Raw genomic sequence first — 15,441 nt, forward strand, 5'->3', positions numbered from 1 at the left:
TACACCTTAGAGAATACCAGGAGTTTTATAAAGAACTGTATATGAAACTTAGTCAATTACATTTTCACAATTGTTTGATTCTATATATATTTTTAAAAATCAATGCATTTACTATTTCAAATTTTTGTTTTAGAGGCAATCTCACTCTGTAACCCAGGCTGGAGTGCAGTGGCACAATCATAGCTCACTGCAGCCTGGAACTCCTAGGTTCCAGAAATTCTCTCACCTCAGCCTCTGGAGTAGTTGGGCTTATAGGCGTGAGCCACCATGCCTGGCTCACTATTTTGGATTTTAATTTGGGACTCAAAATATAAGTATGTTCATGTTAGTCTTTGGCTGGTTTAAAACATTCCTTTGAAGACAATATGCCTGAGGGCTAATTTAGACACAAACTGTTTCTAAAGGCTTACTCTTTTATATTTCCACCCTTATATAATTATACCACTGTAGAGAAAGATCCCAGGAATAAGACCCCAAAGCATGATAGAGAAACTACCACTATTTAAGGGGTGCAGGGTTTCCTTTTAAGGTGGTAAAAATGTTTTGGAACTAGGTAGAAGTGGTGATTGCACATTGTGGATGTACTGAACGCCATTGAATTACACTTTAAAATGGTCATGTGAACTTCAACATGAAAAAGGTTATTTAAAAAAGGAAAGAAAAAAGAAACTACCACCATTCTCACTGCTACCATAGAGCACTATAAGCAAGGAATTTGACTTTACTGCAGCCATTAACACCAGCACCGATGCCACTTCTGTATCAGGAACTTGACCTGGCAACCACGAAAGGTCCTCTGAAAGCCAGATGATATATATGGCAAAACTCATGACGGCATATGGGCAACTGAACAGAACTTGTGCTTCATGTTGCTGAGTGCAGATGTGGTTGCCAAGAGTTTGATTAAGTTCTGAGAGACAGGAGATCTTGGCATACTTTACCTTCCAGAGGATGCAGGCAAATTGGCTTTGCTAAAGCACCCAATGTCTGCTTATGATCATTATAATCTTATCAATACTTCCCAGGTCTCCAGAATTAGGACACTCATTTGTTATTAAATTAGCTGTATATTTCTCCCAGGGATCACATTCTCATGAAGCATGATCAACCAATGACCCATTTAGCCATAGGACTATGCTATCCAAGAGAGGACCCAGTGATGCCACCATTGGAGGTATCTACAAAATTAAATGGTTTTAGATCTATAATGGTACAGAGTTTTAAGGTCACACAAGGTATGTACAAAATCTGGCTCATGGAGTTTGGGAAGAATAGTGATTGGACTGCAGAAATTATATATCTATCAGGTTTGGGGGATGGGGAGTTGTGGGGGTGGCAGTTAGTGAATATCAGCATGCTGACCTTTCCAAACAGGTGGTAAATGTCTTTCCACAGATCCTGCCTCTATGCTGGTCAGAGAGAAGTAAAGCAGGTGAATGCATTTTCCAATAATTAATATTAGCATAAATGGGGCAAACATGAAAATGAAAATCTAAAGAAACCCATTCAGCACAGCTTTCATGAGCTCCGTACCGACTCAGGATTTACAGAGAGGCTGAGTGCGGTGGTTCATGCCTGCAATCCCAACACTTTGGGAGCTCAAGGCGTGAGGATCACTTGAGCTCAGGAGTTCGAGACCAGCCTGGCCAACATGGTGAAACCCTGTCTCTACTAAAAATTAGCTGGGCATGGTGGCAGGCACCTGTAATCCCAGCTACTCGGAGGCTGAGGCAGGAGAATTGCTTGAACCCAGGAAGCGGAGGTGGCAGTGAGCTGAGATCACACCTCTACACTGTGGAGCAGAGGAGCAAGACTCTGCCTCGAAAAAATAAATAAATAAATAAAAAATAAAGATTTACAGTGTAGACCAAACCTGGGCAGTCTAGTTAGTTCCACTCACACATCTTTAAGCTCAGAGGATCCTGAACGCATATGTGTCCTACCCAGAGGCCTCCAGTGTCCTTGACTGTTCACAGTGGAATAGAAGGAGGCATTATGGTATTTGGTTCTATCTCTTGTGCCTCCTGTTGACTGGATTCTCACTTAGAAATAAAAGGCTGACACAACCCAATGGATGGGCTGGGGTAAGATGCCAAGGAGAGTAATATAGGTGTGTCACTAACTAAATGGGCCAACCAAGCCCTGTGCCTCCTTCTTAAAATGGAGAGTCTATAGAGGGAGAAGTTTTCTCTGAGAGCCTCAGGAATGTTAAGCCTGTCATCTACAAACATATCTTTGGGGCTGAGATCTTGAACCTTATAATTGCTTAATAAGCCATTTACTGCCTGCCATTTGGAAAATAAAGAAAAGGGCAGAGAGCAATACCCCTAATGATACTTGGATAAGAATATACACAATATAAAGCTCCAAAATAATCTCAAAACTAGAAAAGTAGTCTGGCCACATCATACTGTGGCACAAAACAGTAACACTCAAGCAGCCCTGGACTGGGCCAGTGAAATTTTACTGCTGACCCTTCCAAGTAGTCTAAATGGAAAGGGCTAGACAAGAGGGCAAAGTTAAGTTAATGGCAGTCTGATGTTGCATTGGACATACTGCCACTTCCTCAATTATGGACACCACATCAAAGACCAAGGGAATAAGGTGGAACTGTGTTATTTAGTAAAACTCCAAAGGCCATGATTTTTCTGAACTGGAGATTCAAATGGTGAAATGTATTAGCAATGAACATTGGAAAGGAAACACGTTTTTTAAAAAAATTGTAAGTTATCAGAAAAAAAAAAAAAAGGAAATACTTAGGTTTAAGTCTAACAAAATATGCGCGGGATCTGTAAGCTGAAAACTACAAAACACCAATGAAAGAAATCAAAGGCAACCTATGTAAATGAAGATATACACTATGTTTGGCCGGGTACCATGACTCACGCCTGTAAATCCCAGCGCTTTGGGAGGCCAAGGCAGGTGGATCACTTGAGGTGGCGACACCTTGTCTCTACTAAAAATACAAAAATTAGTCAGACGTGATGGCGCTCACCTGTAATCCTAGCTACTAGGGGAGGCTGAGGCAGGAGAATTGCTTGAACTCGGAGGTGGAGGTTGCAGTAAGCCAAGATCACGCTACTGAACTCCAGCCTGGGCGACAGAGGAAGACTCTGTCCCCACCCCCGCAAAAAAAGATATATACCATGTTCATAAGTTGAAAAGCTCACTATTGTTAAATTATCCTCAAATTGGTCTAGAAATTTAACACATCACAATCCAAATCTCAGAACTTTTTTAGATATGTTAACATCCTTGCCCATCAGTAGTGTCAGGAGCATCCACCTTACCAAATTGTAAGTGGAGTCTCCTTCGCTAAATCCTCAGCAGTCACCCATACAGGACATTCATGTATTAGATTATGTGAAATGACTATAGTCATCTGCTAAATTAATGCAAAACATTAATAATGAAGTTTTATCAAGGCCTTCCATTCATAGGCATAAGAGATCTTACCAACTGACTTTGATGTTACCTGCCTGGATCTAACCCTAGAGACTAGATCCACATTGACATTCACCAGAGAAAATCACCTGAACCTTGCTCTAAGGGGCCACAGTAAGTCCTATCTATCCCGCTACCACTGCTGTAAAGTGCCAGAGCTTTTGGTCTTGGGTCCATGCTTCCCCCTGCCAGAGACTTCACTTATTGCCTGGAACAGACAACATTAGTGAAGCTCTCATTAACCACTGAAGTTTACTGTCGTCTTCCATGACCTTCCCCATGAAATGGATACAAAGAGAAGCATTACACATGGATATCACTTCCTTGCATTAGCCAATTTTCAGGATTTCCACTAGTTATATGCTCACTGAGTAAGATCCTTAAAATTCAGATTTCACAAAGATTAATGGGTTTTCGATTTCGAGGTCATGGACACATCCACCAAGTACCCTGGACATCAGGAATAGATCCTTCTTAAGTACTCTAAGAACCAGATTAGCAGATCTGTCTCTCCATTTGCTCTGCAACTGGTCTCAACTTTCCAGTTGGCCCTTCGGGCTGCTAAAAGCAGTTTATCTCACAACCTTTAGTCCTTTGCTACTCAAAGTGTGGCTCACAGACCAGCAGCATTAATACCACCAGGAAACTTGTTAGAAATGCAGAATCTCAGGCCCCACTCCAGACCTGCTGAACCAGAATCCACATTTTCTCAAGATGTCCAGGTGATTCGCATCAGAAGCATTGCTTACAAAGATTTAACCTTACTTTCCATTGGTTAAGCGAGTCCTTATTAAGCCAGCCCTGATCCAAGAGCAACAATCAAGTTCAGCTGTGCACCACAGCAAATGAGGCATCACCTGATGGTTCTTAATTGGTGGTTGTTTCTATTTGTTGCTTTTGTTTGTCACTGAGAGTTGGTTTTAAGATGAAAGGGATCTTCTTCTCCAAAGGAATATTTGCCATACCAAAGCAGGAAAGGCAACAGTTTACCAAACAAAAAAACCCTAGGCCCTTTTATAAGCCTAATAATGTTTACCCAAACACAGAAACATCAGATGTTTGTTTCCTCCATGTTCCAAAATAATAGGCCAGAGTTAGAAAGGGGAATCCATAGGCAGGTAACTTTTTGTTAACACCTTGCAAATGGTGACCCTTGGACATACAACTCAACAAATTTTCCATGGCAGGCCCATGGATCCAACCCCATAGATAATTCCAGTATATCTGTCTTACATCTGCCACTATACAAGATTTATTGTAACTGGATATAATGGCTTATATAAGTGAGTTAAGCACTTTTAATTACAACCATCCCCCGCAAAAAACCTGAATTTCCTGTCTCTGTTGATGTGTTCATGTTTTTCCTCCTCTAATCCGTCGAGAGGTAAATTACATAGATTTTTAGACATTAAAACATCCTCCTGTTTCTGGGATTCTCCTTTTGCTCAATACAATATTTTTATGCACTGCTACATTCAATGTGCCAATATTTCATTGGCAATTTTTCCATCTATGTTCATAAACAAGATTGGTCTATTAATATTTCATAGTCTTTGCTCAAGTGTAGTTTTGAGATTTTACTAACTTTTTGAAATGGGTTGGGTAGCTTTCTCTCATTTCAAAGTTTCTGTAAGATAGGAATTATCAGTTTCTTGATGTTTTGGTAACATTCCTCTTTCAAAAATTGCCTTTTGGCGAGGTGGACTTGTGATTACTGATTTCATTTCCTTAGTGGTTGATTTAAATTGTCAAAATCTTAGATGGATCTTATACTGTTTTCCTAGAAATATATCCATTTCTTCTCCACTTACAAAATTTTTATCATAAACTTAATGGTACTCTTATGATTATTTTAAATCTCTATTGGTAGTTATGTCCTTTAAAAAAGAAATCTAAATACTGTTTATTTGGGCCTTTTCCTTTCCTGACTGGAGGTTTATCGGAAGGGTCCCTTCTGCTGCAGCCTGCAAAGCCTCCATCAAGGGACACCCACCAGCTGGCTGCTGTTTACCTACCCCAGCTAACCCAGTGGGTATTAGTCTGTCCCCACACTGCTATAAAGAACTGCCTGAGACGGGGTAATTTATAATAAAAAGAGGATCGACTCACAGTTCGGCATGGCTGGGGAAGCCTCCAGAAACTCACAATCATGGCGGAAGGCACCTCTTCACAGGGCAGCAGGAAGAATGAATGCAGGAGGAACTACTAAATACTTACAAAACCATTAGATCTCATGAGAATTCACAATCACGAGAACAGCATGGGGGAAACAACCGCCATGATCCAATTACTTTCATCTGGTCTCTCCCTTAACATGTGGAGATTTTAATTCAAGATGAGACTTGTGCGGTGGGGACAGAAAGCCTAACCACTATCAGCGTGTTTACTTGTTTACTTCTCCTTTAAACTTTAAAATAAACCCGTAACTTCAGCAGTGCTGTTTTGCTACTCCTCTTAAATTCTCTCATTTTCTTGTGTATTTCATCCTTTTGCTAGTTTTGCACTGGTTACTACTCAGTTTCTTTGTTGTACTGAGTCATTTTTAAGTATCATTTTGAGAATGGAGAAAAAAATGTTATTAAGTTCATTATTCCTTATGTATTTACTGAGCACACAATTGTCATAGAAGGCAAAAATAATTTAGGTAAACAGGGTAAAGCGAGTCCCCGGCAGAAGACTTTCCTTTTAACAAACAGCAGCTCAAAAATAGCTCCCTTTTTAACCTCATGCAGTTAACCCCAGTAAAACAGTGGCCCTTAATAAGCACATTCCTTTCCCTTTAGGGGCACTAAGATAAGGAAGCTAAAAGCAGACTAGAGGGGATGCCTGCAGCTGCAAGATGTATGGGAACAGACACAGAAACTCTCCCTTCCAGATAAGCAGGACAAAGAAACACAGACTAAGAGTCTAAGAGCCTACATGGTCAGGGACTGGGATAAGAGCTGATAAAAAGCTCTGCTCTGCACAGATAGCACACCTGGTCCCAACTAAAGCGCCCTCCGGCCCTAGGAGAATAAGACATCCCCTCCTCACGAGCTTCCTCCTCACTAGCCCATTTATAAAAACCCTGACATTTTTACTACAACTTGGCAACCTGCTCGGGACCCCTCTCTGTAACAGAGAGCTGTTCTTTCCTTTTGCCTATTAAACCGCTCCAAACTGTGTGTCTGCAACCTCCATTTCCTTGGCCGTGAAACCAAGAACCTTGGTATTTACCCCAGACGAGGCTGCTTCACAATTACAGGTGCCTACTACATACTGGGCATTATGGAGATACTGAGAGTAGAGTACAGTTTTGGACAAATAATTTCACACCATACTGTATTTTCATGCAATACTGTAACTGTAGAACTGTGTATTAAGTGTTTTCATACAGTACTATAACTGTTACATTCTGAATCCCATAATGAGAGACATCTAAGTACAAAACCATGGCAAGAATACTGTGGCTTTTTATATTTGAGTCAAACTTAAAAGTGTCCTGGCTTCATAAACTGTTTCCAAAAAAAACCTTCTCAGCATTTTTAACTTATAAGTAGATGGCAACACTTTAATCAAAACAACAAAATTTCTGATATTATCTGTGACAAATGCAGGAAGTGTACTTCCACTCTCAAAAAATACCCTGAATGAACACAACCCTCACGTGGAAGTTTATTTTACCGGGGTGAAACTATATTTTTGCTAAATAATCTCTAATTTAACAAAGTAAAAGACAGTTGTCACAATTCCCAATATAAACAACAGCTTTTCCAAGTCAACCAAAAAGAGTAGAGTTTTGCACCAAAAACTGACAATCTTGTCTTTTGCTATTAAAAACCTACGGTTAGCAATTGCTAAAGAACTGTGGAGACTTTAGAAAGAGGGGGGTGGTACATATGTTCAATTCTTTTTTCCAAACATGTCAATAGAACAGAAGGCGCAGTACTTTATGAATGCCAGAACTAAGCAAACTAGTGATTTGCTTTTTTTAACATGGAAAAAATTCTTCACACAGTATTAATTATATTATTTTTCAAGTGCATTGGGTTTGACTGTAAGAAAATTAATTATTGGGGCCAAAAATTAATCAGACATGATTAAAAGTTCCTCCAGCAAAAGTCATGTTTGCAAACTACCTAACTCAACCATGATTACCCATATGTAGATACTTCACACTTACATCACAATTAAAGACATAAACTGAAATTGGTTGGCTGTTTTTTGGCTTCCTCTGATTAGTCATTCACAGGGCAACAGTGTGACCTTAAAACTAACAGTTTCCCCAGCTCTTTACCTCTGGAGTTCTGTTATGGAACTTGTTGGCTTCAACAATGAAGGGAAATTGTGGTGCCTATATCCCATCAGTTAGAAATAGGATAGGAATTTATAGGAGTTTAGTTCTGCCATTCAGCTGGTACAAGCAGAGGGTAATAATGCTGGTTAAATTAAGACTTTTTTTTTTTTTTTTTTTTACAGTTATACTGTGGAAAGTTATTCAAATTTCAAATTTATTTACAGTGTTTGAAAAGCACACAATAGAAGATCTTCATTTATGCAACAAGTCAATCATCTGTGGTATGTATGGAAAATAAAAATCTAGGGTAAGTCAAACATACAAACTCTACCTCTTGCTTTCTCTATTAGAATATACACATTGGAAATCTAAGTTCCAAACAGTTCCTCTCTACTGAAGATAGTGAAATTTAGCGCAAGCCCCCTAACTATCAATTTTTTGGATGCTTACAAAATGTTGAGCCTTGATGGTGGAAGAGGATTCTATTTAAAAGAGATGACCATATTTTTAAAAGGCTAAATTGACTCAGTTTATTTTCAAAATAAGAGTTGATCCATGTTTTCAGTTTATTGTCGTACAGAAAACATTTTATAAAATAATAAGGTAGACTTCCACTTCAACATATTCACGTAAAAACATCACAGTGCAAGAAAGTGATCACAACTAAGCATGAAGACATCAAAGGCCCGCCAGTATTTTAACTACAGAGCAGAATATTCTTGCTGTCCCTTCCTAGAAAATGTTGACACATTCATTAACTGCTCAGGTTACAAAAATCACTTCGTGTCCACTTCTTGTCCTTCAATATATTTTCATAACTACACTGTGTTACATTAATGCTGGTGGACAAAATAGCTCCTGTAAAATCTAAAAACCTTTCAGGTAGCACAAGGATTTAAAACCAACTAGGAGAAAGCTCTCCCAGAATATTTTTGTATGTAATTTTCTGTCCATTACCACAATAACAGAGTAAAAAGATGTTTTACCTTAAAAAATAAGCTAAAGGGCCGGGCGCGGTGGCTCAAGCCTGTAATCCCAGCACTTTGGGAGGCCGAGACGGGCGGATCACGAGGTCAGGAGATCGTGACCATCCTGACTAACATGGTGAAACCCCGTCTCTACTAAAAAATACAAAAAACTAGCCAGGCGAGGTGGCGGGCAACTGTAGTCCCAGCTACTCGGGAGGCTGAGGCAGGAGAATGGCATAAACCCAGGAGGCGGAGCTTGCAGTGAGCTGAGATTCGGCCACTGCACTCCAGCCTGGGCCACAAAGCGAGACTCCGTTTCAAAAAAAAAAAAAAAAAATAAGCTAAAGGAAAAAATTTCATTTTTCCTTTAAAACATTTCTTAGCTTTTAAATAGAGAGAAAAAGTTTTAATTTTCTTGAGGGAGGAGAATATTTCATAAGTAAAAACATCAAATGTTGTACAAATGTTTCATTTAGGAAACAAATACTTAGATTCAAAGGATTCTAAAACATTTCATCATTATAAGAAAAGTGTAATTTAAAGCTAAAAAATTGTAATACATCAAACTAATATAAATTACTCATTAACATGTTCCATTGTTTTTCACAAAATCCATAATTAAGGAATAGTGGGTTAGGTGAGACATTTTCCCCAACATTTGGTCAGATTAGCTAAGAAGCTCTGGGCAAAGGATGCCTACTCTGAATCAGGATCTTGGCCTCTTAAATGAGGGCACTGGACTAACTGCCTATTCACTAACTGCCTCTAATCCACACATTTATCACAATTGTTCATCTTACATAATCCTTCCAAGGATGAAGTGTTTCAACTCAATGGATTTTCCAGACAAAGCTCTCCCGTTTAAGTGGCAAAACTCTTCTTTAAACTTTAAAATTTTTACTTTAAAATGTTATGTCCACTGTATTTTCCTGCCACCTTAAAAGATGTTGAGGGGTAACTAACAACAAGTCTCTAAATGACACAGTCTCCTGGACTTGCCAGCTGATGACAGGATCTGCAGATACACCTCAGGGTCTGCTCCAACTCTGAGCAACTCTGGGCCACACTGAGTGAGAAAGACAATGATACCACCTACACTGCATCACTTTGTTTCAAAGACCAATAGAGTTATAATATATCAAAGTGTTTGTAAAGTACAAATTACCATACGAATGCAAAGGACTGCTCTAATAAACCTAAGCAAACTTCTCCCTGATAACAAAACTTGGATAGTTTTAGAAAATATATGTTGTTTGTCAAGACTTGTGCAATAGGCCACGTGTGGTGGTTCATGCCTATACTCCCAGCACTTTCAGACTCAGGCAGGAGGATTTCTTGAGCTCAGGAGTTCAACACTAGCCTGGGAACATACCGAGATCTCATCTCTACAAGAAATAAATAAAATTAGCTGGGTGTGGTAATGCACAACTGTAGTTCCAGCTATATAGGAGGCTGAGGTAGAAGGATTACTTGAGCCCGGAAGATTGAGGCTGCAATGAGCCTTGATCATGCCACTGCACCCCATCCTGGGCAAAAGAGCGAGACCCTGTCTCAAAAAAAGAAAAAAAAAGAAAAAGAGAAAGAAAAAAGACTTGAGCAATGATGGCTCTGATGCTTTGGCTACCTGGCATTTTGTTCTTCTGCTTCTAATTATGCTTCTAATTGCACCAGGTGTGGGATTCAGTTTCTGTCTTCTCGAGTCTATAAATCTGGCTTTAAATAGGTGGAAACCAAAACCTACAGATGTTACTTTAGTAAATGCTGTGTCATCACTACTTACTTTGAAAGAGTGGTTCCCAACCTAGGGTAGGCATCAGACTCACCTAGGAAGCATTTTTAAAAGTGAGATTTCTAGGCTCTAGTCCTAGGGATTCTGATTCAGTATATCTGGAGTTTAGGACGCAGAAAAACTCCATTTTTTTCCAAAAGCTTTCTAGGTAATCTCAACAAGCAATCAGTTCAGTTTTGGAGACATATTACTTTGCCCTCAATTTCTTCTCTATTTTAGTAGCTGCTAGTATGTTTGTTTTCAGTATAAAAATTTCTCCTTGCATTAATCACAAGTACACTTAGAACAGACGGCCCATGATTTTGGCATAGATCCACAGAGAGATAGTCATTACACTTCTTTACAATAAAATTTTAAAATGATGAATTAACCTCATAGCTAAGACAATGCACATAGACGCCGAATGGTGGCTGGTTCTGTGATTACAGGGCAACTGTTTTCTGCTTTACTTGTAGTCAGTCACTGATAAACATGAAGACCATATTACTACCGAATAAAGACGGCAGAACTCCTCCAAATAACAGGAAGATGGCTAACCAGCTAATCACTATTATTTAGAAAATGTTTCTAGCAAACAAAGTTTTTTTTAAAAAAAACTAGTTTCCTATAGAAACCCAAAGATTTCCACACTTCTGAAGTCTACCACAAAGCAAAAAGTTGACCAAAACTACAGTTGTTTAAAAATATGTTCAATTACTGTGAAATATAAGTGTAAAATAGGTGTGATTTCATCCTTTAGGAGGTTTAATGGGCACAAATGGAATTCGGTTTCCATTTTTTCTACTCAAATAGTTTTGTGAAAATGACAAATGAAGTATTTGGTATAATATAGTTCTGAACACCATACCTTCCAAATTTAATACAAAAGCCACATTTGGATTTTCCGGATGTCCCAAGTGTGTCTAGGCACTGCGGAACGTCGTCATGTCTTTGGGTTCTCTGCTGGGGACGCACCAGTCATCAGCCTCGTGGTTGGTGTTGTAATGCTTCCAGGCAGCTTTGTTATACACTGGGAGTCTTTCTATTGAGTCTGTTGACAAAGCCTGAAAAAAAAAAAACAAACCTAAGACCTATTAAGTCTGGCATTTTTAAGAATTCATTATTTGAGAAAATAGAGAATGGTAAAAAGGTTATGACAAATTAGATAACATTCTATTAGTATCTTATTAATCCTTATACCACCTAACTATACTTTTAAATGGTTATGTATATTTGAAACATCTTATTTATTAAATCTATGGCACTGACTGATGTGCAGGTTGACTGAGTTTGTTGCTTACAGTAGCTCCCAGCCATCCTGGAAGCTGCTGTATTGAAATTTTACACAAAACATGACCCAGATCAGAGTTGGCAAACTGAAGAAGTTGGTTAAATGTAAAAACATACAAATCGATATATGTATCTTAATATATGTATATAAAATTAATGAACTCTATTTTAATTATTTACTAGAAGAAATAGTTTGTTTTTTTTTTTTCAGTATAGTCACTGTGCTTTAAAAAAACTCATCACAAGCCAGGCACAGTGGCTTATGCCTATAATCCCAGTGCTTTGGGAAGCTTACACAGGAAGATTGCTTGAGCCCAGGAGTTGGAGACCAGCCTGGGCAACATAGCAAGATCCTGTCTCTACACAAAATAAAAATATCAGCTAGACATGGTGGCACATGAGTGTAGTCCTAACTACTTGAGAGACTGAGAGAGGAGCATCACTTGAAGCCCAGGGGTTCAAGGCTGTAGTGAATTGTGACTGTACCACTGCACTCTGGCCTGGCAACACAGCAAGACATTGTCTCTATAAACACATAAAAATTTTAAAACTCATTATAACATTATTAATAAATATAAATCTATGTCTAAGGCATCTTGGCTTTTTTGTGAACATTTCTTGGCCCTGGGTTTGAACCTGCGTCTTCTAAAGCCTCCGATTTCAGTCACTGTGCACAAGATTGCTGCATCATGCATTATTTCATGTTTTCAATATATTATTACCATTAATTCTCCATTGTATTTCCTGAAAGTCACTGGAACCCGAGATAAACTACATTTCTGGTTATCTTCTTCAAGTTAGGATTTTTCAGTAGTATTTCCACCCCAGGCCAAAGGCATTTCCTAAGATGCAGAACATCCTGAACCAGAAAATCTCATTCTGATAAGGCTAAAGTATTTTTTTTATTTTTTGAGATGGAGTCTCGCTCTGTCGCCCAGGCTGGAGTGCAGTGGCGCAATCCCCACTCACTGCAAGCTCCGCCCCCCGGGTTCACGCCATTCTCCTGCCTCAGCCTTCTGTGTAGCTGGGACTACAGGCACCCGCCATCGCGCCTGGCTAATTTTTTGTATTTTTAGTAGAGACGGGATTTCACAGTGTGAGCCAGGATGGTCTCGATCTCCTGACCTCGTGATCCGCCCGCTTCGGCCTCCCAAAGTGCTGGGATTACAGGCGTGAGCCACCGCGCCTGGCACTACAGTCTTTGATGTTGACAATTTTAATGATTCTCTAAGACTTCTTGTCTTCTATTTTCTCTAAGGTAGAACTAAAAACCTTTCACCTCCATATTCTCTCTAAATATTCCAGAATTTCTGGATCTATAGGCTAGATCAAGCTTGTCCAATCCATGGCCCACAGGCTGCATGCAGCCCAAGAAGGCTTTGAATGAAGCTCAACACATTTGTAAACTTTCCTAAAACATTATGAGATTTTTTTTTTTGCAATTTTTTTTTTAAGTTCATCAGCTATCATTAGTGTATTTTATGTGTGGCCCAAAACAGTTGTTCTTCCAATATGGCCCAGGGAAGCCATAAGACTGGACACTCCTGGGCTAGATCAAAATGTTATATTTCGTCATAAAAATACTGCATTGGGCCAGGCACAGTGTCCACGCCTGTAATCCCAGCACTTTGGGAGGCCAAGGCAAGTGATCACCTGAGGTCAGCCTGGCCAACATGGTGAAACCCCATCTTTACTAAAAATACAAACATTAGGCGCCTGTAGTCCCAGCTACTTGGGAGGCTGAGGCAGAACAGCTTGAACCCGGGAGGCGGAGGTTGCAGTAAGCCAGGATCATGCCACTGCACTCCAGCTTAGGTGACAGAGCAAGACTCTGTGCAAAAAAAAAAAAAAAAAATTGCATTGATGTTGCCCTTTTTCCTCACAATTGACATGGTTAAAAAAACAAACAAAAAATACCATCTGGAAAGAATTTAGTCTTTTCAGATTTTTCCAGTATAAATTCTTCAACATTTTCTATCAAATAGATGCCATCTAGTGGCCAGAACAAGAAACTAGAGTCACTAAATCAGGCATGAACAGTCACCAGTTAGCTGAAGAAGGGAAACGATGGAACCTAGTGTTTTTCCAACCATGTAAAAATGTATGGATCCCTCCTTAATGCATTGAACACTCCAGGCAAGCAAACTAAGTGCTTCTGTGTCCATCGGGTAAGCTATATGCTTACCAAGAGTCACTTGTGCTTATTCCCAAATCTGTACAGTTCTGTCATTATAATTACAAAATCTATTACATTAGCAAAGAATAAAAAAGGGAATGTTTCTTTGAAAACTAAGATGAATGTTTTGGAAAGACTCCTGAAGGAAAGTCACATAAAACTTGCTGTCAAATCAGTCAGGAGGTATCTGTAAAGGACAGCATAAAAGTCCAAAAAGAGTATGCACTTGTTTGTTTAAAGAAACTAAAATGATGCACTGTCAGTACAGCTTTTGCAAAAAAGACAATGTGACACTCCTATCTGCAGACCCATATACAAGGAAAAGGCCTTGGCAGTACATCAAAAGTTTGGTATATCAATGTTCATTCATGTGTTTTATGTTAAAATTAAACTTGTATGATATATAACTTATGATTCTCTACTTTAACCCAATTTTTTTCCTATTAATAGCCAGAGTCCTGATCACTCCAGGATACAAATCTCTTTCCCCATAGTTGAGGGGATCATCTATCAAATTTGGTGAGAACCCAGGCAAAAAACCATAATCTTTTTTCTATGTAAACAGCATGTGGTAGAGTTAAATTTCATTACAGTTAAGTATGGGCATCTATTCTTATCATCAAAAGAAATATTAAATCAAGAAGACTACAGCTATTACCTTAATGTAGATAACTGCATCTGTCCCGTAACCCTCTAGGGAATACAACTTCAGGTCTCCTTGGAAGTATTGTGCGTAAAGACGTGATATGGGCAATCCATAACCAAAACCAGCCTGTTTGATGAGAAAAACAAAATTCTATTCAGAGAGCCACACACTGAAATACTTTTCTAATTAAGATAGATGCCACTGAGGCTTTCAGAGCCTACATCTGAGAGATGCATTATATTTAATATAATTAATATTTAAGCATTAATGATTAAGCTGAGGTTTACTCGAGTACTGTATCAGCTAACTTCCCTCTGGTCATTTAAAACTCTTTATTCTTTCTATAAAATGACTTGTGGTTGGTCTGGAAAAAGCATATTGCTTTTCCTTGCTGCCTGCTTGATCGTACTGTGTTCGGAATTGGTTCCTTCCGGTGGGTTCTTGGTCTGCGGACTTCTCCAGGAGAGGGGAGAAGAGCAGCATAAGTGGCTGGCAGAGGCAGGGAAAGACCAGCAGAAAAGAAAGAGAGAGAGAGACAGAAAGTCAGAGAGAGAGAGAAAGGAAGAGAGAGACAAACAAGGAGTCAGAGAGAAAGAAAGAAAGAGACAAAGTCAAAGAGACAGAGAGGAGGAGACAGAGACAAAGAGGAAGTCAGAGAGAAAGACACAGAAAGTCAAAGAGAGAGGAAGAGACAAAGAGAGAGTCAGAAAGAGACAAAGAAGTCAAAGAGAAAGAGAGATAGTAGCAAAGAAAAAACAGTATACCCTATTCCTTTACAAGCCAGGGTAAATTTAAAACCTATAATTGATAATTGAAGGTCTTCTCTGTAACCCTATAATACTCCAATACCACCTTGTTGTCCATGTAAACAAG

General features: G+C 39.1%; 1 protein-coding gene across 1 annotated transcript in view; it reads right to left on the reverse strand.

The window, feature by feature from the left end:
• Positions 1–11,235: 11,235 nt before the first annotated feature.
• The window catches only part of PDK1 (pyruvate dehydrogenase kinase, isozyme 1), a 38,043-nt gene continuing 33,837 nt past the window's right edge, over positions 11,236–15,441 (reverse strand). The window contains exons 10-11 of the mRNA XM_011991914.1: positions 14,581–14,694; positions 11,236–11,520 (exon numbers count right to left, since the gene is read on the reverse strand). Of these exons, the coding sequence (XP_011847304.1) occupies positions 11,380–11,520; positions 14,581–14,694 (255 nt within the window). The 3' untranslated portion in view covers positions 11,236–11,379. The remainder of the gene's footprint in view (positions 11,521–14,580; positions 14,695–15,441) is intronic.

This window comes from Mandrillus leucophaeus, unplaced genomic scaffold (assembly GCF_000951045.1).
Source record: "Mandrillus leucophaeus isolate KB7577 unplaced genomic scaffold, Mleu.le_1.0 Scaffold40, whole genome shotgun sequence".
In the NCBI taxonomy this organism is placed as follows: domain Eukaryota; kingdom Metazoa; phylum Chordata; class Mammalia; order Primates; family Cercopithecidae; genus Mandrillus; species Mandrillus leucophaeus.